Source organism: Zeugodacus cucurbitae, chromosome 4 (assembly GCF_028554725.1).
Source record: "Zeugodacus cucurbitae isolate PBARC_wt_2022May chromosome 4, idZeuCucr1.2, whole genome shotgun sequence".
Taxonomy (NCBI): Eukaryota; Metazoa; Arthropoda; class Insecta; order Diptera; family Tephritidae; genus Zeugodacus; species Zeugodacus cucurbitae.
In genome coordinates, this window is record NC_071669.1 from 57,463,952 (window position 1) to 57,486,897 (window position 22,946).

Below are 22,946 nucleotides of genomic sequence, written 5' to 3' on the forward strand. Positions count from 1 at the left end.
CTAACGGTACACTCATAAAACTGAGTGAAAGTGTTTAAAGTACCCCTATAGGCTCGAGTCCATAAACATTTTTTTTAGATTTTTTTATGGAAGTTAACACATACATACTAACTAGACTATTATTTCAATGTTTTTATTTATTTAACACTTAAAATTAATACCAGTAGTGAAATATTTTGCACTAAACAAGCTCAACACAGTACAAAGTAATGGAAATAACAATTCTGTAATATATAAGTACATATGCTATATATACAAATGATTTCAACAAGAACGCGTAGATTTTGAAGTGTTGTCTATGTAGATAAAATGAGTCAGTGTTAAGTAGGAAGTGTATATAAGTATATACGGCGAGTACAATTGATAAAAGTTAACTTTGTTAAAACAAATGAAATGAGAAAGTGAAATATTTAGTACAAATGTGCTCACATGTGAATCATTGGCACGTTCTTGCAGCGATTACGTAGCTAAATGTATTTTTAAAACCATTCATCGTCATTTTTGATTAATATAAATTGTATTATCTTTCATGTTTGTTAGCGCTGCATTGCATTTTTACGGTCTTTTAAGCAATATTTTATTTAATTTTAACCATATAACCGCCCTAATGTTGTTGGTGCTGTAATCTTGAAAAAAATTACGAAAAGTTCTTTGTAGTAGATCTCGGATTAATACCTCTATTTGAATACATAAAAACAACTGTTAGATATTTTTAGTTATTTTTGAGAGCACTTGTATATAGCTTCTCAAGGACCAGCACAATCTCTATAGTCGAGCACATTGTTTGGCTTAACATCCAAACGGATTTAGTATCGACATTTCCTTTAGGGTATAATAAACTATTAAAAATCAATTTCACATTAAAATCATTTCAATTTGTTATCTCGAGTACTTATTTTCATTGAACTCGGTATGGAGTGCTCCTGTCATTGGCCCCATAACAAATTAGTTGTTTGATAAAAATAAATATTATTTAAACTATCAGACTATACAACTCCACAGACTCATTAATAGTATGAGTTGCAATTATACAAGCACTTATCACGTTTTATGAGAATATTAGGGTGGGCCGGACTCAATCGGAAAAGCTGATAAACGTAAAATCTTAAATAACATAAAGTAGAAGGTTGTTGTTGTTGTTTTTGTAGCATTAAATGTTCGCCAAATAATTTTGAAGAATATTTTCATCGGTCGGATAAAAATCGTAGTCAATTTCGGGCTACGTAGATTCAACTCTTGCGGCGATGGTTGTTGTTGTTGTAGCGGCATAAAACATTCCCCAAATAATTGTGAGGAATGGTGCCTATTCGACAGACCTTGGCCAGATAAAAATCTGGGTCCGTTCCGATTACGTAGAATCGACTGTCGTGAAACGGAAATTCATATAAATAAAATTCCCCGGAACGGTCGTTCAGTTCGACTTATTTACTTTTAAAATTCCAAAATCCGTTATTATAACCAAGAATACAGTAAATAAATCAGTTATCTTACATAAAAGTTCTGTGTTCCAAGAACGGCATTTCACCCAGATATTACGAACTATATAGTAAATCCCTAAAATACAAACAAGCAATTATAATTTAATAGTGCATGAAGCTTGTTTTAAGACTCTTTATTATATGTATTATTTCATTCTTTTTTCTTATGCTTTTAAATAGTTTTTTTTTTTGTTTGATGAAAATAATGAAGAAACTTGTTTTTTGTTTTTTTTTTTTTTAACTGCAGAAAAGGATTCAAAAAGAAAATTTGCATTATCACTTTTACTTAAGCGCCAACAATGTTGTTGTCGGTCATACATTTGTCGCCAATTGTTTTTTGTTTTATTTTTTGTTTTTACATCAGTCAACATATAATTCACTTTTCCAGACGCATTCTCGACATACTCGTTCAATTGCTTTCGTCACTGAATCATCACAAACAAGAGTTCATCCGTTAGGTGAAAAACTGCATACGCATGAGTTGTTGTTGTTGTTTTTGCATTTCTTATAATTATTGATATTTTCATGCGCTGCTTTGTTAATCTTCCGACGCTTTCGCCGTTGAAGCACCCACTACAGTCGATATGCTTGATGATGATGATGCCGCCGTCGTTGTCGTTGTACTACTGTTATTATTTGATTGCGGCGAATCCAGGTAGATTTTGAGCGCACGCTCACGTCGCGGTGAGTAAAGCGACGTTGACATGCAACCCAAACGATCGAGGCGTAACTTTTCACGAGTGCTCAGTTCGCGACGCTCCTCGGTTGTGGGCTCTTTGGGTGCTTTGGTGACATCTCTGTGGAGAGTAGAGTGTAGAAGGCATGGTTTAATAAATATTGTTTTATAAAAGAAATTATTTGTTCTTATCAAGACGGAGTTTCATCAAAAATCGTTTGGCGAAAGTAATAGTGACTTACTAACAAAAGTATTGCCTACATTTAGGCGTTGTTCTTCTAAATTGCAAAACTTACTTGTAAAAGTAGACATTTCCGCTGACTGTTGACGTTAGTGGATATTTGTTTAATGTGGCCGGTATTGAGAACCAACTAAGCGTGCTATTGATACTTAACAGAGAAATATTTGTGCATGGGAAAGAACCGTTTATCTAGAGACAAAAAATAGCAGGCATATTAGAAATGGCGACACATTTTTAATCAAATATATTTAAAACCGATATTTACCTTACTATAGGCTATGTGCTCTTGTGGTATGTCGGTAATCTTTGCCAACTCCGTTCTTATTTCACTTTCCTCTGCAAAAATAATAAGAGAAATCCATTTATATTTAGCGCACAAGTATTTTTAGTATATTTTCTGGCACTCACTTTCTAGCGTGACTTCCTGGAATTTATCCAACTGCAACTTGTCGGCATGCCAACGTCTCACGAAAATCGTCAGACTATCGGCGGGTACTTGAGGACTAACACCATCGTCACACTCTTGTACGAGGAACTGTGTGAGAGAGAGACAGAGAGAAAACACACAAATTACTAAATAAACAAACGAATTTACTTAAAATAGCTTGGCATACCTCCGCGCCCGTCATTGAGCGCAAATCAGTGCCCAACGTTTCATCATCGCCCATGATTTCAATGGGATTGCGTCCACCCTTCAGCCACAGACGACAATTGTTTAGATTAAGCGTTTTATATTTCGCATCAATGCGATGCAATTTCGCTATCAGTTCCTTCTTCGCCTCGGCGACCGTCATGCTGGCCTTGCACACCCATTCACAGATGCAGGGCAATTTGCCAGTATCGTTGTCTAACTCTGACAGCCGCATAAATGAGATCTTCGCCTTGTCTTCGTCCGGCTGCAACACCTTCCCCAGCTCAACACTCAACGTCTCACCCATACACACGAACAGCACGGTCGCCGACAGGTCAATGACTTCGTATTTGTGCTGTAACTTAAAATAGTTTGACGGTACACCGATTAGCGATTCAACATGTCGCGTGAATGTTGACATCTTCATGCGCGGATCCACAATGACTTTATATGAATGTGTTCGTTTGCGCGCCAACTCCTCATTTGGATCGTTCGTACTGCTACTATGTATACGCGGCGAAATGGTGAAGGGATCTACAGCATTGATTTTCTCCGCGTAGAAAAATTGTGGTGTATTACTGCGCAACTGTGCTGCTGTATCCATTGTGTGATCGGGCGCCATTTGGAAGAGGTCGTGTATGCGTTTCAAAGAGCTCGCTTTATTGTACGCATCATCCTCGGGGCTGGAGAGATAAGGCGAATGACTGGTTGAGGAGATTTGACTGTCGCCACCGTAGCGAGTGTGCAATGATTCGACGAGCGTGCGATCGCCATCACTTAAACTACTATCTTCCGAATGGGATTCCTGGCCAGCCAGAGTGGTGGTGGTGCTGGAGGCGGCGGCAGGTAGTAATGGTGATTCGCGCGCACAGCTCTTCTGTGAAAGATTCGATGTGCTATCACTATTGGAGGGACTTAGGACATTGGCATTCATTTGCACGGCGTCTACGACATCGGCGCTGACCTATGGGGCGAGAGATTATATTTGAGCTTAAATTGGTTTATGTTTATCATTAAGATATGTAATTTACCTCAATTGTGGGTGTTTCCAGCGCGGGTATGTCCAATATCTCCAACGTACTCGCATCCGTATTCGGTACATTTAGATAAATATAAGTCAAACCTCTGAACTGCTCTTGTGCGATCTCTTGCAAATCTTCCTGCGTTATGACCTGCCGTTGCATACCCTCAGCTGTGTCGTTCTCTGACGACGCTGTGTCCAGCGCCACAAATGCATCAGTCTTCACTGTGGCCAATAACAATTGGTGCTCATTTAGATTAAGGCGTACGGCAATCGAATGCAACAACGCGGCGTTCGCTTCTCTTGATGGCGCATATACGAGATGTGGTCCATCCAATTGCATTTTCGACACATTAACTATATACACATTCCATGTGACACCACCCGGTTTGTACATCTCAAATTCTTGACCTTCTTCGCGGGTTTCGAGTAGAAACTCCAGCGGTCCGTCCGATTGTTGACGCAATTCGCTGAGCGTTGGATCGCTGATATGTTCCAAAGATTGACAAATCTGTTCGCCCATATCATTGTAGACGACCAGACGGCAACGTGAAATCGGTGCGAATTTCTCCACATTCAACATCTGATAGGCGGACTCCAGTACTGATTTTATATTGAAACTACTGACATAAGCGCGTGCGGATTTCATCTTTTTCAATTCTGGATTATAGAAACTAACGCGTGGTTTGATCAATTCCTGTACGGACAAGTCTGAAACGACAACGCCGTGGCGTCCGGTGCTGCGTGGCACACGCGTCTCTTCTTCTTGATGCAATTTCGGCAATAATTGATTGATATGTTCGGGGAACTCAGTACTCTTAGTCGCGTGTTCATTGCGCTGTGCATCTATTTGACGATACATCAGCATATAGGCATTCGTACTTGAGCTGTAAACGCTGGAGTAGTAGGCGCGACTGGAACCACCACCAAATGACTTCTCAATATCCTCTTCGGTTAACTAAAAAAAAGCGGGGGAGATATATTAACGAATTTTTTTAAATATTTATTTCAGTTTTTATTTTCAATATGTGGCAACTCTGTGTTACAAAGTTCGAATATAACCACTCACCGGCGAAACAGATTGATCATTGAAACAGTACCATCCATTGTTATCGAATTCCTTTATGTACGCGTAGTAATGACCACCCGAAGCGCTGCCCGAATGTATCATTATCGCAAAGAGTTCATATAAATATGGACCACTGTCATGTTTAATGCGTTGTTCAATACTAGCATTGCTGCTATTCACGCGATGATCCGTACTGGTGCTCATATCAATGCCCTCATCATCGTCATTCATATCATTCTCATGCTGACTAGAGCTGGCAGTGGTGGCCGCGCCGCTGCAACATAAATCTTCCTCCATAGCCGAACCACTGTCCGTAGTGCTGCAATCATCATTGGTAGATGTCGCGCTATTCGGTATAAAACCATTCGTTGCGTTATTGCCAGGGGTGGTGCTTGTGTTGGCGGCATTCGCGGAAGTGCTGGGCGCGGGACTGTCCAGATCGGCAGGATTAATGAAGCTATTCAAATTCAACATTTGCGGAAAAGTTACTCTGGAAATAAAAACACCGATTATCATACTCATTCCATCACTTATTGTGTGTCGAAACTTACTTGTCATTTAATTTGATGCGATGCATGGTCTGATAGTCAAAATCAAAGCGTTTCAGATGCAGCGTCAATATGTAGGGAAAGTTCTTAAACTTCAAACCTTTGTGTGCATCACATTTCTTGTCGCATTTCTCGCAAAAATATTGATTATTGCCATCCAGTGTTTCGGGTTGTACAAAAGCGCGTAACGCCTCCTCGATGCTGCCATAGGCGACCGTACTGCCGAACGGTCGTACTGGCAACGGTATATCGAGGAAGGTGTCGGCGCGTGTCTTCTCCGTATTGCACTCCAAACATTTCACGTAATCAATCATTTTGCCCTCATACAAACTGGCGATCAAATTCATTTGTTTGGTATTCTTGAATTTATGCTCCAACGCATCGAACATAACACGACACAACTCCTGTATGTCGTGCTGTTGCCACGCCTCGGTTGAGTCCCAACCAAAGCTGCGCGTCAAGTCTGTCGTCTCCACAGCAGATTTCTTCGATGTCTGCAAGTTGAGGAAAAGCTTTTGCAATTGGTAGGGTATATTTTTGGCTTCGTTGTCGTTATCGGACTCCCAGCGGTAGAGCGCATTGCGGAATTCCGGTGTCATGTAGAGTGCCTGTAGCAGACTGTTCAGATAGCAAGTCATGGCTTGATTGACCAAACCCACATAACCATTAGCGCCGCTGCTACTCATTGTCGACATGGTGGTGCCGCCTGCCGCAGCGGTGGTGTTGGTTACAGCCGACGCGGATATGGGTTGTAATTTCTTGCCTAAACGCGTAAAGTCACGTTCAAGTGTCACCTGTTGATACATTTCACCTTCTGTTAGTGGCCCATATTTGGGACTACGTGGTGAGGTGTTGCGTAGCTTCAGCAAGCCATCACCACCGAAAGGTTCAGTCTCAGTGGGACTAGCGGAAGCGCCCAACGCCAAGTCATCATCGGATAAAGGCTCTGGATCGGAGAGTGGACTCAATTTCAATGAATGCGTCATGGAGGCGGTATTTGTGGTTCTCGTGTTTGCTATGGCAGTCGCTGTATACAGTGGCAATGACTCTTCGGCAATGGTGGACGAAGCATCGTCACTGCTATCCAAATCGATCTTAATGGCATTTGTCAAAATATTCTCGTTGTGTTTGTTGTTTTCGTCAGCCATTATGTCAACATCCTCGTTGTTGTTAGCGCTGTGTTCATCGACAACAACTTCGCTGTGTCCATTCATTGTACCGTTGGTTATAGTGTTGCTAACTGTGTTGCTTAAGGCATCAGCAACGCCATTTGTTTGAGATGGAGGCGTGGTGGCTTTAATGCTAAGCGCATCAGCGTCCGATGCTTTAACTGCGTCAGAAGCTTTCACTTCGCTTGATGCTTTCACTTCGCTTGATGCTTTCACTTCGCTTGATGCTTTAACTTCGCTTGAGGGTTTAACTTCTTCTGAAGCTTTCACTTCGCTTGATGCTTTAATTTCTTCTGAAGCTTTCACTTCGCTTGAAGCTTTAACTTTTTTAGAGACTTTAACTTTGCTTGAAGCTTTAACTTTGCTTGAGTCTTTAACTTCGCTTGAAGCTTTGACTTCGCCTGAAGCTTTAACTTTGCTTGAAGTTTTTACTTTGCTTGAGGTTTTAACTTCGTTTGAAGCTTTAAGTTCATTTGAAGCTTTAACTTCCCTTGAAGCTTTAACATCACTTGAGGCTTCAACTTCACTTGAGGCTTCAACTTCGCTTGAAGTTTTTACTTCACTTGAGGCTTTTACTTCACTTGAGGCTTCAACTTCGCTTGAGTCTTTAACTTCACTTGAGGCTTTAACTTCACTTGAGTCTTTAACTTCACTTGAGGCTTTAACTTCACAAGAGGCTTCAACTTCACTTGAGGCTTTAACTTCGCTTGAATCTTTAACTTCACTTGAGTCTTCAATTTCGCTTGAGGCTTTAACTGACTTTGAAACTTTGGGTTTGACTGTGCTTGAAGCTTTAAGTGTGGTTTTTTTAGGCGACGTCGTCCCTGTAGACGCGCTGGACTTTGAAATGCATTTCTTTTTACTCAATAGTTTAACGATATCGAAGCGCTTGTGAACATCACCATCCCACACATCGGGTGGCAGCAATATGAGCACATTTTTCTCTTGCGCTGCAAAGCCGGGTGTGTCGAAGAGCAATTCACTTTTACGTGTATTTAAATGTATCTGTAATTGTGTGAAAAAATTACTCGTATAAATTTTAATAAAAACTATTTGAATTTTCCACTTACCAGTTTATTTTCCGATTCATTTGGCTGTAGTACCAAATCATATGCTTCGTAGGGATACTGTGTACTTATATTAGAAAACACCTTCTCGATTGTGTACTGTGAACGCACAACAATATTGATTTTCTTTTGCTCTGAACCGGGTGTAAGATCATGCACTACACATTGTGTGCTCTTTTCTTGATCCAATTGGACCATGTCGCTGCAATCGCTGAAATCTGGAAATAAATGAAAAGAACTCTTTGTTATTAGGGAATAGATATCAGATATTAATTTGTTTATAGGCATTCTTCAATCTTTAAGAATAAATTTTAGACTAAATAACTTATTATACCTTAAGAACGAAGGAGTTCGTAGAAAATATTTACATGCCCAGATAAGGAATCAGAAGTGAATTAAGATGATTTATGTACCACTAATCTAGAAGACCATCCTTTTCTAATTCAAAATTGTAAAAAAATGCGATCGATATTGGGTTTTTAGATGAATTTAAGATTATACCTCTCTTATAAGAACGGTTAAAGATATCTAAATATTATTTTCGATAGACCATAAATCATATATGTTATTATACCCTGAACAGGGTATATTAAGTTTGTCACGAAGTTTGTAACACCCAGAAGGAAGCGTCGGAGGCCCTATAAAGTATATATATAAATGATCAGTATATTGAACTGAGTCGATTCAGCCATGTCCATCTGTCTGTTTTTAAGATATCGTTTTGAAATTTTGTAGATGTTATTTTCTCTTCAAGACGCTGCTCATTTGTCAGAACTGCCGATAGCGGACCACTATTTCATATAGCTGCCATACAAACTGAACGATCGGAATCAAGGGCTTGTATGGAAAACTTCCGCATTTTACTACATATCGTCACGAAATTTGGTGGCAGTTATTGTTCATAGAAATAATTTAATCTCCGAAAAAATTGTTCAGATCGGTTCACTCTAGCATATAGCTGCCATACAAACTGAACGATCGGAATCAATGGCTTGTATGGAAAACTTCCGCATTTTACTACATATCTTCTCGAAATTTGGTGGGAGTTATTGCTTATAGAAATAATTTAATCTCCGAAATAACTGTTCAGATCGGTTCACTATAGCATATAGCTGCCATACAAACCGAACGATCGGAATCAATGGCTTGTATGGAAAATTTTCGCATTTGACGTGGTATCTTCACGAAATTTGACAAAGAAATGCACCTGTGAAGGGTATATTATCTTCGGTACAGCCGAAGTTAACGTTTTTTCTTGTTGTAAATATAGTTTCAAAAGTTCCAAAGAGTTACAGAGTCGTTTCTTTCTTGTGGGTCTCACGTTTTATTCAAATATTTCGGGAATTACACCAAATGTACTATCATTATGAAGTTTATCCTGGGAACTTGAGATTTCTGACTTTCGCGAAGAAGCTTCGTTGAGAACCTAAGAGGTTGTGACCTCCACATCTGAATCCAGACCTCGGGGTATCTTGAAAATTGAGATGCATTTCTTTCAAGTTCGTTTCATTAACTTGCTGTCTAATGTGGGAAGGATACAGAGTTAATCCGCTTGTTTAGAAGACAGCACATAGTATTTGAAAATTTTGAGTTAAGCTAAAGAGGATTGACATTAAAGAAACATTTTTGTTGTACATATGTATTTTTTTAAGTACTTTATGTATAAATATATATGCATGTATGTATGTAAATCACTGAAACGCATCCGGCCTTTGCATGTTTTTGCAAATTCATTGAAATGCGTTGAAGTACGAATTTATCGCTAAAATGTGGGTGGATAACTACAATGGCAATGTAAAGCAAAGAAGTGTGTGGCAGCAACAGTTGCTACAACGAGCGAACAAATAATGGCAAAACAGCATGACTTGGAACAAATGGTTGAAGAAAACAAAAACAAAAATTAAATATGTGTAAAAGAAAGGCACGAAAATTAAAACAAAAATAATATATAAAATAAAAAGCAATAAAAACCAAAATAAAAATAAAAGCAATAAAAATAAAAAAACACCAAGTGCGTGCAAACTGGCAGTCAACGGTAAAAGAGCATATCGTAGAATTACTGCGCGAAAGGTGCAGAAAAATTAGCCGAAACAAACAGGAAATAAAATCGCGTTATCGAAACGCGACGCACCCGCTGTAGGTCGAGGTAACATTTTTGGCCATATGCCAAATGAGGAACATTTTTTCGGCAAACGAATCAAATGGAAGCGAGAAGAAATTATACCGCAATACAAAAGCGAAAGACCTCACGTGGCAACTGACAAACGAACCGACCGCTCTTCCCTCGTATGTAGATATGTATGAATAAAGCTAAATAGGTGAATATGTTTATGAATATTCTTTTATATATAGGTACATATAGGTATATATGTTTCTATGTATGTGTATTTAAGAATTTCGTCAGCAAAATGTAAAATGTAATGATTTGCTTTCCATTAGGTTTTCTTATGTCTTTTCTCGAAGGCTGCATAATTCACGTGTACAAACAAGCATATATAATCATATATATATATATATTTATTATAGATGTTGTACATTTATTGAGCTACTCAAGTGCCGGGTGCACGTCGCGATTGCTCTCTACATCTATCCATGTGTGTAACTACTACTTGCGTAGGCATTTCTTCACACTTTCATCTTTGACTTTTCTGGCTTTTGCTTTTCTGACTCATACATACATTCATATGTGCATGCCTCCAAAGCACACTTTTGTTGTTGCAACTATATAGATGAATAATACATTTTGGTATTTTTTCGTTTAGCAAATTGTAGACGTCTTTTGACCTTCTACATTTATTTTATTCGAATTATTCTCCATTTATGCCAATTCACTAATGAGTACAAGCATACATTTACAAATTGAAGACAACACTTAGTGCTTTTTGCAAAATTTTCTATATCTTATACATACTATATGTTTTCGTATTCGATTTTAAATGCTTTCAGCTCGATTTTATTATTGTTCTTAATACATACATATATGTAAATATATATATATATGTATGGTATATAATAATATTTTGATCGTAAGTCCATCAATAACTTCATGCGGACGCTCTTACATGCAGATGTGGGGCAATTGGCTTCAGCCGTCAGTATTCCTTTGTTTATGCTTCAAGCGTTTTTGGCGTTGTACGTTAAAATTTACCGGAATTATAGCGAAAATGCAGGCGAGAAAGAAAATGCATACGCCACCGGTCAAGTGAATTATGGATTTTGCACAGACTCTTCAACACAGAAAATATTTCGGAACAATATTTTCTTTTGTTTTACTTCGATGGAACAGCATTTTTAACTGCTTTTTATAAATATGGTGTGAAAAATTATGAATTAGAGAGTGATATTAGATTTCAGAATTCTCAGCTCCACAACCAATATAATATTAGAATCTATACATAGGTTATACGTCCATTCTTGGACACCTTTAATATTGGCATGCGTCAAGAACTGAATCATTCTAACCTTTCTATCGAAGAGTTTGCTTTATTTCATCACATACTAACTCAGAACTTCTAGATGTGTGCTATAATAAATAATATTTTTTATAGTGTCTTCAATATTTTTTTTTTTTTTCAATGAAGGTCATTTAAAAAACTGTTCTGTGCCAGAAAATATTAGCCCTGAACAAGGCCCTCATATCACATACGAATTGGACAACCATGGTCATGACTCATGAGTATGATGAACTTTATTTTGTGATAATAATGTTTCCGAGTAAGTTCGCGTATTAAATACAAGTCGAGAAACGAAGTTCGTATTGATTGTATTATATAACTTTTGCCCAAGTCATGAATCATTATTTGTGCATAGAAGTCAAAAACGAAACCACAATCAGCGCTTTGTATATTCCAATAAGAGAAAAAAATTCGTCAGAACCAGCCATACATAAATAAAAAGCAAGAAACTTTCTCTAAAAGTATAGAAAACTCCAGAAATTTCATACGATAGCAACCCGGGTGACTGTATCTGGATCTCATCTCAGAATATGTCCGAGCCACACCTAATTTCTTTTGAGAATATCGACCCACAGGAGTGTCTAGTTTGTGCGTGACCATAAGTCCGTGTTAGAGACGACCAGAAAATGGGGCAACTGTTGCGAAGCCATCGGTTTGTGAAAACTTGCAGGTTTAAGGTTTAAAAGTTGTATAAGGGTTGACTTTACTTTGGAATTCAATATTTTTATGTTGGTACGGCCGGTTCTACGTTACCGGAGTTGACCCGGATTTTATCCAGTGAAGGAAGTGAAGGCTGCACTTTCGACGATCTAACCCTGTTAGGATCATTAAGTACTAAGTCTAGGTACGTCGAAATCTTGCTTTGCCTTTTTTATACGGTTGATGATGTCTTCCTTTGATCCACCCAAGTAACAAATCCGAAGCTGTCGTTAAGAAATACTCGTACTAGAAGTTAATCTGTTACCATGAAAGGTTCTTAAATGGGAGAAGTTGTCATCTAGTACTTACCACCAATTTGTGTCTTCGAAGAGAATTCACAAACTTTCATTACGAAACATAATTGGAATAGTCCAACTGATATTATAACTGATACTAGTTTCGGGCCTTTGGAGTTTTGGCTCTTCTGTGATATGAAATAAGCTCATTTGTATCATTCTTATAGAGCAAAGAATTCAATTTATGAGGAATTTAACCTTCTTTTGTGTGAAAAAAATCCTAATCATAGTACTACATACAAATATTCAGCACATAAATCTTTGAGCAATGATTTCTACATGCTTCAAAAATGTCACATAACCAGCGTAAATTAAATGTATACAACCGCAAGAGGACATAAATGAGTGGCAGGCCAACTTTTGAAGGACGTGTGGTGTGTGTGTGATATTGCGGTTTTTTATTTGTTAGACAAGTGGTTAGCAACATTGAATGAGAATATATATATATATATATGTACCAATAGATGTACATAAGCATATATGTAAATGTACGTAAGCGCTGCAATATAAGAGGCTACAAGTGGGACTTCACAGTCTCACATCACCTCGGTATATACATATATATATAGTGAGCGAAAAAAATATGTAACGTGTTGACGATGTGCTAAGTGGCATGCTTCGCCAACGTTAGCAGGCTAATCAATGCCGCTTGGGGGCCGGCCGACAGGATGCTAATCTTCCTCCGCCGACACTCATTTACGTAAGTACGCCAGCCAACCAACCAGCCAGCCAGGCAATAAGTAGTGCATGGTACGTAACGGTGACGCTGGTCATGGTAGGTGGTCTTTGGCGCCAACAAACTACTATGCAACACTCGAAAACTAAAATGCGCCACATGCGAATAAAAGCCAGAAATGCGGAACGGCGACAGTTTTAGGGCCAAAAAGGTGTCTGTGTTTATGCTTGTGGCCTTGTGGCTAAATTAATATTTTCTAATATTGATTTTTTGAGAATATTTTATAAGGCATTTTATGATATTTATAAACAAATATATGTAACAGATATTTTAAGCGCTCTGATATTTTATACCATCAGGTTAGAATAGGATAAATTTCTTAAAAAATCGCACTGAGTATTTTTGAAAAATTTCTAAAATATCCGCGAAATTAAAAAAAAATCAATTTAAATTGTAATAAATCGTATTTAATTTGAAATCTCTCCAATTGGTCTAATTGAATGACGAATATATAAACAAATATTGTGCGCACATGTGTTCGTTTGTATTTTTAGAAAAGGAAAATGTATTTTATTATACTATCTGCTGGTGGCTGGTGGGCAGTGAAATAGTTTTGCTAAAATGTTGCTATAAGTCGTCATTTTGATTTTATTTACATTAATACGAGTATATATCTATATATGTATTTACGTGTGTATATATGTATATAGTCGTTGAAAGGCGCGAAACTTTTGATATTAAGACTGAGTCATGATATAAGAAATAATTTGGTACAAAAATAGCGTTTAATTAAAAGAAGTGGCTGTAAAATTATGTGTTTATTGCTTTCACTTATACTGCGAATGCGTTTTCGAAAGCATTAAAGCGCGGAATATTTTTTGGCAATTAAAGATAAAATAATATATGCTCAGTTATGACTATTTTCCACTTGATACCAACTCATGGAACCCTACAACTACAAGGTGGAACATTGAGAAGAATTAAAATCATTAGTTTGATATTTATAATTTATACACTTCTTGTCTAAAATAGTCGAGAAGTTGTGAAATATCTATAAATATGTTTCAAAATAATTTAAGGCAGTGGGTCTGCTTTCAAGGCTTCAAAAAATCTATTTTTTTGTTTTGTTTTAAATCTCTTCCAAAACTATCCAAGAATATGTCTTTAAAATTCCAGAGGCCAATTCGACATATTTTTGAAGCTAGAGCAGTTTTAGTGGCCGAGCGTCGAGCAGGTGCGAATGCTCAGGCAGACCTTTAAAGCGCGTTTTCTCGAGTTTTCATTTTCACAAGTGTTCGAAAACGGTGCCGGCGATAGCAAAAAGAATATATGTCCGATCGAAAAAACCAAAGTGATCTAACTTCAATATTAAATTATCTTCTATTTGAACTAAAAGAGTATTATTTAAACTCCTTATTTTGCAACTTAGACAATTTTTTTTCTTTAAAAAGTGATTTTTTTTTTTCAAACTTCAAAAAAATTTGGAATTTTATAACTTCTTCGGTATTTTTTTAGTTCATAAAGAAAAGAAACTTATAAAAATAAAAAAAAAAATGGTTCAACTGTTTCAGATGCATCGCACGACCACTATCACCGGCACTGATTTACAAGTGCAGACTCCAGGCGCTCCAGAAAAATACTTACAACTTTGAAAAAATTTCAATATTTTTTAATAATAAATATTGTTTTTTGAGCTTTAAATATAGTACACTATCGTCTTAAAATTCCGTTTACCGCAATCATTTCCCTTCCTTTCAAAAAAAATTGCTATAAAAAAACACTTTTTTCGGCTTCTAAATCAGACAAAAACAAAAATTAAAAAATAAATTAAATTTTTAATTTCAATTTTCGATAAGTGTAATATCTTAAAAATATTCTCTGAAAATATGAAGTTGATCCGATAATTACTTTTCGAGTTATTCGACAAATATCAAGGAGCGGTCGGGCAATCCAAAACGATCGGGTGAAACCTTAAGTGCGTTTTTCTCAAAACTATGTTTTTTGAACTGCTGACGACTGTAACTCAAAAACCGCTCAAAAGATTTTAATGAAATTTATATAGCTTTTAGAATACATAATCCTGGGCCAGTTCAAAGTTTTTTTTTATAATTTTCAAAAATTTCGTTTTTTTAAGACGAATAACTGTTGATTTTTTTCGCGAAAATCTAAAAAAAAAATTCCTGAGGCGACCATCTTGATAATTAGAAAGAAAAGCTTCGATCACCGCAAGGACCTTTTTTGGAACTGGGTCAACAGTTTTATAATAATCAATAACAATATCTTTGGAAATTACAATTTTTTTTTTGAAATTTTCGTGACTTCAAGTCAAAACATTGTGTAATAATGTCATATTATTATTTTTGTAAGATAACATGATTTAATAGCAAAAAAAAATACTGAAAATTCTCATTTTTTCGTGTCTTTGACTACCTATAACCCCTTTAGAAAGTTGTCGATTTTCCAGTCCGTGGTCGGATTCGTTCCGGTTGGCGTGATATATCGATATTTGTCGATAGTTTTAATCATAAAGACTACTGATTTTATAAGCTTTTACCTAAATCCTAATCTCATTCTAAGATCGTTCAATAATCTAATAATGATCCAAGTGACTAAGTGTTCCAACTTTTTAAATAATTTGTAGTAAATTTTTTTCGTTTAATATAAACATATAAGACATGTTTCCGATCATTTTGAATTTCCGGTATAGAAGTATTTATAATATTTCTTTTCTTCAACTTTCTATTGTTGTTATAGTTGTTGTAGCGTAATAAAACATTACACAAATAATTTTGAGGAATGTAGCCGATTTGACAGTCCTTAGCCGAATAAAAATCAGGGTCCGTTCCGGTCTGAACCGACTGTCGTAAGAAGGGTGAACTCTATGTATTATCTGTAACTGTCATGTGAGTTTCCTTAACTATTTTTACAATTGTTTGGAGCAATTTTCAAATTGAAAAAAAAGAAACCTTAAAACTTTTAAATTTGAATGTTGATTTCGTTTTGTTTATAGCCTAATGCTGTTTGAGAATGTATCAGCAAACACATTTCCATTAACAACTTCTAGACATTATTAGAGAGAACATTATTTACACTCTCCCTAGTACTCTCATTTGCCAGATGACTGAATTCTAGTATATTCTGGCAATATGACGAGTTGTAAACAAATTTTGTATGTTCTATAAACTCAATGAAACATTTAAAAGAGAAAAAATCTAAGAATTGAATAAATAAATAATTTATTTATGTTGCATTGATGTTGAAAAAGTACGTATTTTGACACTTGCCACGTGTCGACGATCGCGCGTTATAATTTTTAGGTCATTCATGCTGAGTTAACCTTCGAAAAAAATTTGGAAAACAAACTAAATTATTTCAATGAATGAATGAAAATTCAATAGCTTTTTCCCGTTATGTACGGACAGAGCATAAAATCTTAGTTTTGGAACACCACAGCTTCAAAAAAGAGACATATCTATACAAAATATTTATGCTTCATTTTTTCAAGTTTTTTTTTTCGAGAAAATCTGCTAAAATAATGACGCCCAAGAAAGTTATTTTTACAAACACGCCAAAGAGAAGCATGCAATGCTCAATGCAAATTTGGCAGAGTAAAAAAAGCAAAAAACAAGAGACACTGATTTAAATACTAAAAATAACACAGCAATGAGATCTTTGAAATTTTCGGAACTAAAACTTCTGGCGCTAAAAGTGTTTCAACTTAAATGCTATATATATATATATTTATGTTCTTTGATCGGATTGCTGTAAGAGAAGACCGTGGGAAACTAATGTGGTTGAAAGTGGTCTCAAGGCGTTACTTAATTTTATTTAGACGACTAACAATGCCAAATGTATTTATATATATAAAAATATATATATTTACTTAAAAAAATATGTAAATACATACAAACAAATCGCCTAGACAAGTGGTGGTCGCGCTAAAAACGGACCCTAACAATCTGAAAGCACACGAACATGGTCAGTCACATATGATGCACAGAAAAATTAAAATTTTCTAGTTTTCATACATACATATGTACATATTATAAGGATACTAAAACTGAAATATTTTAATCGGTTAGTGGGTTGCGCGTGTACACACACAAATAGCTATTTTGCGGCCGGCATTACTTAAGCGCAAATAATGTGTTTAGACGATTTTGAAATTTTCGAAAATTCAAATACTTTTTTTTTTAATTTTCGTCTAAGTGATTTTCTGCTAAATCTAAAAGTTCTAGAGTCCACATATATTTGTTTTTAGAAAATTTTGCTTCATTAAATGAGCAAATAAAGCGCACAGACATTTTCAAGTCAGAAATAATAATAATAAAAATCGTTAAAAATTTTCGAAGCAGAAAATTTCGAAAATTCGCAACTCATAAATAAATTACACATATACACAGACACACACGAATCCAAATGTATTATTTTTTTAATTTTTTTGGTTTTTTTATGATCATTTCACGACACTGTTTTACGCCGCTGTGCTGTGGCGACACAATTTCACCAACGGGAGCACACATTTTCATGCTATTTTTAAAAGCAGATATTTTATGAATATTTCTCATGTGCACATACACACACAAACAGACCAATATTTAAAGTAAAAAATTTTAATATCCAATTAAATGCTATTTTTTTGTTGATTTGATCGCGCTTGAGTATTAATATTAAGTTTAAGCCACAAGTGTTTTCGTCAATTAGAAATATTTTACCAAAAAAAAAATCTTCAACGTCAATAAATGCGCAAGCAAATGTCGATTTTCGTTGATTACGAAAGAGACGCATCTGCAGATGCAGTTATTTGAAATGCATGCATTTTTTCTACTGCTCAACTCACTTTTATGAAATTGCACACAATATTTTGTAGAGTTTCCTTAAAAAAACGGCGCTCATGCACTTATTATTCACTAATTTTTGGGTATTAATTAAAATTATTTTTTTTTATATATTTTTAGCACATGAAATTACGTGCACACTACTGTTACGCCTTTTTGCCGTAGCGCCGCGTCGCTTTGTGGTTTTTGTTGTTGCGCAAAAGCAAAAGAAAAGCACTCACACACACACACACGGGCGCGTACACTTTCACATATTCTAAAAGGCGCCAATCGTTGGTAGCCGCAAAGCCATTCGCACGGACCGAGCTTCGAAACCGAAATGTGCCGAATTTGTGAATTTTCCAATTTGAAAAATTTTCGAGGCACAACATCACTTGTTCGAAGGAGATCCGCGTGCGCTCTTTTCATACAAAGAAATGGTGAACATTTACAGCTGTGGGATTATAAATGGGTGTGCCATTTTCGAGTAATGATTTTTTTTAATGAAAATCCGGTTTTTCCAAAATTTTTCTGTAATTATATTAAATATATTACTTTTACGAAAAATCTAAAATTAAATTAATTACAAAACTAAAGGTCGAAAAATCAACTTTTTTAAGGCAATCAATAATTTTAAGGTTCCTTAATTGGAATAAACCAGAGTTGAACTTCTTAACTCGAATCACCATAATCCAGAAAAAAATCTTCACGAGTTAGAGAGACTTCCGAGTTAAGCAGGGCAATTTGTATGAAATTTGACTTCTATTGCCAATTCAAGAGTTAGTGTTACAGATGCTCGAGTTATGGAAGTTCAACTGTGCATGCATTTATTAACCATGTCATTATGGCCCAACCTTATGGGATTTGGGTTATTAAAAAATTTTAATTTTTTATTAAATTTCTATATCGAACTAAACTATATTTAAAAACAAGTTAAATGGAACCCGAAAACGACCACAAAAGCACACCAAACACTATTATAATAAACTGCATGACTAACCTCAAAAATCATTTTCAAAAAAATTGCATATTTGAAGTCCATTGGCTACATTTCAATGAACTCAACTGTATTAACATATGTATGAGTAAACTTGTGCACCACATTTTCACAGACTCGGGGAAAACTTTTCTCTAGCAATACAAAAATATTCGCGCTCGATTTATAGCGTGAGCAATTGCGCTCCGAAATAGTTTTTCCTCTACTTAACTGCTTTTCCGACAGCAATGATTTCAATTAATGTTGTATGTTTATAATTTTGTGTGCATTATGTTTATCTTGGCTAATTCTCGATGATTTGTTGAATCGTCGCTTCATATTATTGTCAAAAAGTATTTTCAGCAGACGTCTATGTCTCAGCGTGTGAGCTTTTGCAAATGATTGCGTTTGTTGTCTGTATGTGCTAGCAAAATCAGGGTATGCAACAATAAATTTTAAAATACTGTGCAGATTTTGGAATTAAAAATAAAATTTTAAACATTGAAAATATGCAAAATGTCATAAATACAATAATATATATTTTTTGTAATTTTGTCCCACCACAACACATTTTGTACCACAACACATTGCTCTCCACGGTAGCACTGTGCAGTATTTTTAAATTGCAATTTTATTTTCGATTTTCAACACAGATGGATGATTTAGTTGGCTAATGAGTAAGCATTGCAGCATATTATTTCGGTAAGAATGAAAAGTTTATGCAAAATTAGAACTTAATTGATATGAGGTACACTTCGGGCAAACAAAATTAAAAGAAAGGCAGGTGTTTTGAATTAGAATAGGTTTCTTCACATGTCTGCACACACCTTGCGCATTTATTTTAATGTTTTTGAATGAATTTAAAAATAAATCGCTTTTGCATTATTATGGCACATATTAGATAATAACGTTACAACTGCAGGGGGATGTCTGATTGAAAATGAAATGCTTTAAAAGGCTTGTCAATCATATTTATAATATATATTTATATAGTAGAGCAAATATTGCAACATTTTTTATATAAAATAAAAATAATAATTACAAATAGCGGGAGCCGAGCGAACATCCTTGTAGAAAAGTTCTTGTACTCAAAGTAACTGCAAATTAATCCTTAAAAATACAAACATACATTAAAATATATACATATATGTACATATGTATGAGCTCAATAACTGTAAATTGAGATGTTGACAGGTGTCTGTGAATTTTTATATAATATATAACATGAATTTTTTAAAACAACAAAAAAATTCAGCATCAAAACAGGAGGTCATTCCCACACAAGGTGAGTGACAGCGGTGTCCATGTATATATTAAGTAATTTTAAGACAACTCATTAATAACATTTAAATATGCAAAAAAAAAAAATCGAAAACAACAAAAAAATGATAATATTTTTTAATAAATATATGAATGCAGATACATACATTTCTATGGTTATGTGAAAATTTATGAGCATAAAGAATGCCTTGTGCGACTTGTGCGAATTTAAATCGCATTTTTTAATAAATTAAAAATAAGAAAATAGACTTTAAGCTCATTCTTTATAATTAATTTATTGTTCGCAGTTAAATAATTATTTAAATTTTTTATTTTTTGCAGGACTACGTTGCACCTGTTAGCCATAAAAGTCACACTTTTTCGTCAAAATTATTTATGCTTTATTCAATGACATTTTTTGAAGGGGTAAGTGGACTCAATACTGATTTTATATGCTCAACTTGTATTTAAACAAAGAGTTTAAAAGTGAAATTAACGCTTTTTATGTTGAGAATGAATCTTCTTCGGTTCAATGATTTATTGCATAAATTGAACTGGATTGTTGAAAATCAACCATAAAGCCAAGGCCTCTAAATAAATTAAATCGCACTCACATCCTTATAATATTAACATTCCTTAAATCAGTAATTTAAGCCAATTAAAGAATTTGTTTAATAGTTTACACTTTTTCGCTTTTGGACCACTTTACACGCATCATGAGTACACATATATTTGCAAAAAATCAGAGTATTACATCAGTGACGCTGCTTTATAGTATAAATAGCACCTATATTCGTAGAACGTGTTATAATCTCACAACTGTTAAAGATATAGGCCGGATATAAAAAAGATGATTTCGTTTTTTTATCACGTAACAATGCGCGAAACAAAAACAGAATTACATTGCATTGCCACTATGAAGTAGAAAGATCAACATTGCTCTAACCATCATGCGTTTATAAAAATACACTCATTGCATTGAAGGTTTTTGACCTGTTCAATGCAGTCAGTATATTCATATATTAACGCAATACTTACGCACTTCGACAAACATAAATATGTATGTATTTATGTGTATAAGAGATATATCGGTGCAGTGGCTAATACCCCATTGGACATTAATTATTTTTTGATAACGAAAGTTCTTTTGTTTTATGAATATTATTAAAAGAGCCTATAATCGTGCGTTAAAACTTGGCAAAATATAAAGCTTATCTACGCCTTTTGGCACAATCACATACATGCGCATATAATTTAAAAATAAACTTATTCACTTGTACTATGTGCGCTTACTAACAGCTGATACATTTGCTCTGCAATAACTACATATTTGCGCTTATGAGCGATTAATACTCCATGAAGGCACTAGTAATTAATTTGCCGATACGCTATACTATAATTGGAGAAAATAATAGAGCATTAAATGCATATTGCGTAAACAAGTCATATATTATTTAAAAGCAAATATTTTCAATATATTTACATATATAAACGTATTCGAACCTATTAAACTTTGCTCGCAAATATCTTTAAAATGATTATAATAAAATATAAATTTTCCGTCATATTTTATTTTATAATATCAAACATTATATTTTTAACTAAATATGGTTAATCACTTTAGTGGAAACATTTATCCGCTGCATTTTTACATTGATGCTCAATGGCCGTATGTATTTTAGTGCTAGATGTGCTCTTTTAAATCAACTTAATTTTGAAAGTAATTTTAGATAATAATTAAACATATCTTTATATTATTAATATGTTAAAACACATACCGGTCAATTTTTAATAATTAATACTATATTTTTTAGCATAAAATATAACACTAGATAGCTTAAATATGTTATCTATTTATTGTCACAAAATTATTTCATGTCATTATAACGTTACTTCTTAATATACTGCATTACCAAAAAACGAATATGCTTTTAATGTTGAAATAATTTTATATGAACTAATCCAATTGGATAATTAGTTTTGATGTACAATTTACCGAATACCGCTATGACTCCTTTAGCTGTAGTTCTGAATTATTGCAATTGTTTTTTCTTTGTTTTATTCGTAAATATATTTCAGTAAAGTATGCTTATTGAATTCAGAGCATAATTAACCATTACCTTGGTAGTTACATACCTCACAGGTCAATAAATAAGTTATATGAATTTTCGTTTATTCGTATATTTTCACTTCGGTCACTTTCTAGTTCCGCGAATATCGTTAATATTCACTGTGTGGAATTATTAACAAATTATTCATGAAATTGTGTTAATAACTTTTCCATCTACATAACACACTCAAGTAACGCTACGTCCATTTTTATAAAAATACATTCTCGCAATTATTTTCTCCAACAAACAAATTTTCCAACGTCTCTAATATTTTCGACGAATTTCTTTTTAGCTTTTTCTTCTTCCACACCAGGTGTTGTCGGACAGTGGAATTTATTTGTTTTCTTTTAATATTATAAAGATAAAGACACAAAGATGGCGCTGTAAACTCTAACATTTTCTTAAGATTTTAGCATGGAAATTAATTAATAATAGATATTTTTTCATTAATAATAACTTTTTTATTTCTCTAATTTAATTCTATATTTTATACACGTAATAATGTTTTCGAAAAAAGGAAATTGTGATTTAAATACTCAGTGTTCCACATTTAAGTCGGGGAATAAGCGAAGGTTTGACAGTGAATGTCAAAATTATTCCAAACTTTTTACTACTTTACTAGACACTTTAGTTATATGAAAATGTTTTGCTAATTTTCTATGTAATTCAATTAACTCATTTATACATATCCACTATTTGTATACTTTACCATGGTTTCCCGCCTTATTTATTCACTCCTGGGCTGGATTTATTATT

General features: G+C 34.6%; 1 protein-coding gene across 4 annotated transcripts; it reads right to left on the reverse strand.

The window, feature by feature from the left end:
• Nucleotides 1–1,795: 1,795 nt before the first annotated feature.
• Nucleotides 1,796–22,471, reverse strand: LOC105220870 (ubiquitin carboxyl-terminal hydrolase 47). 4 transcript variants are annotated; one of them, XM_011197412.3, is made up of 10 exons: nucleotides 22,216–22,471; nucleotides 7,904–8,118; nucleotides 5,668–7,838; nucleotides 5,117–5,606; nucleotides 4,058–5,005; nucleotides 3,010–3,990; nucleotides 2,804–2,930; nucleotides 2,661–2,731; nucleotides 2,451–2,584; nucleotides 1,796–2,275 (listed from the first exon to the last, which is right to left on the reverse strand). In XM_011197412.3, exons 2-10 carry the CDS (start codon nucleotides 8,096–8,098, stop codon nucleotides 2,017–2,019), a joined length of 5,376 nt encoding a protein of 1,791 aa, XP_011195714.2. In that variant the 5' UTR covers nucleotides 8,099–8,118; nucleotides 22,216–22,471; the 3' UTR covers nucleotides 1,796–2,016. The 4 variants fall into 4 exon arrangements, with proteins under 4 accessions (XP_011195714.2, XP_011195715.2, XP_054084971.1 ...); XM_011197413.3 differs by having other exon boundaries at nucleotides 22,200–22,471; XM_054228996.1 differs by lacking the exon at nucleotides 22,216–22,471 and adding an exon at nucleotides 21,858–21,997.
• Nucleotides 22,472–22,946: the final 475 nt, after the last annotated feature.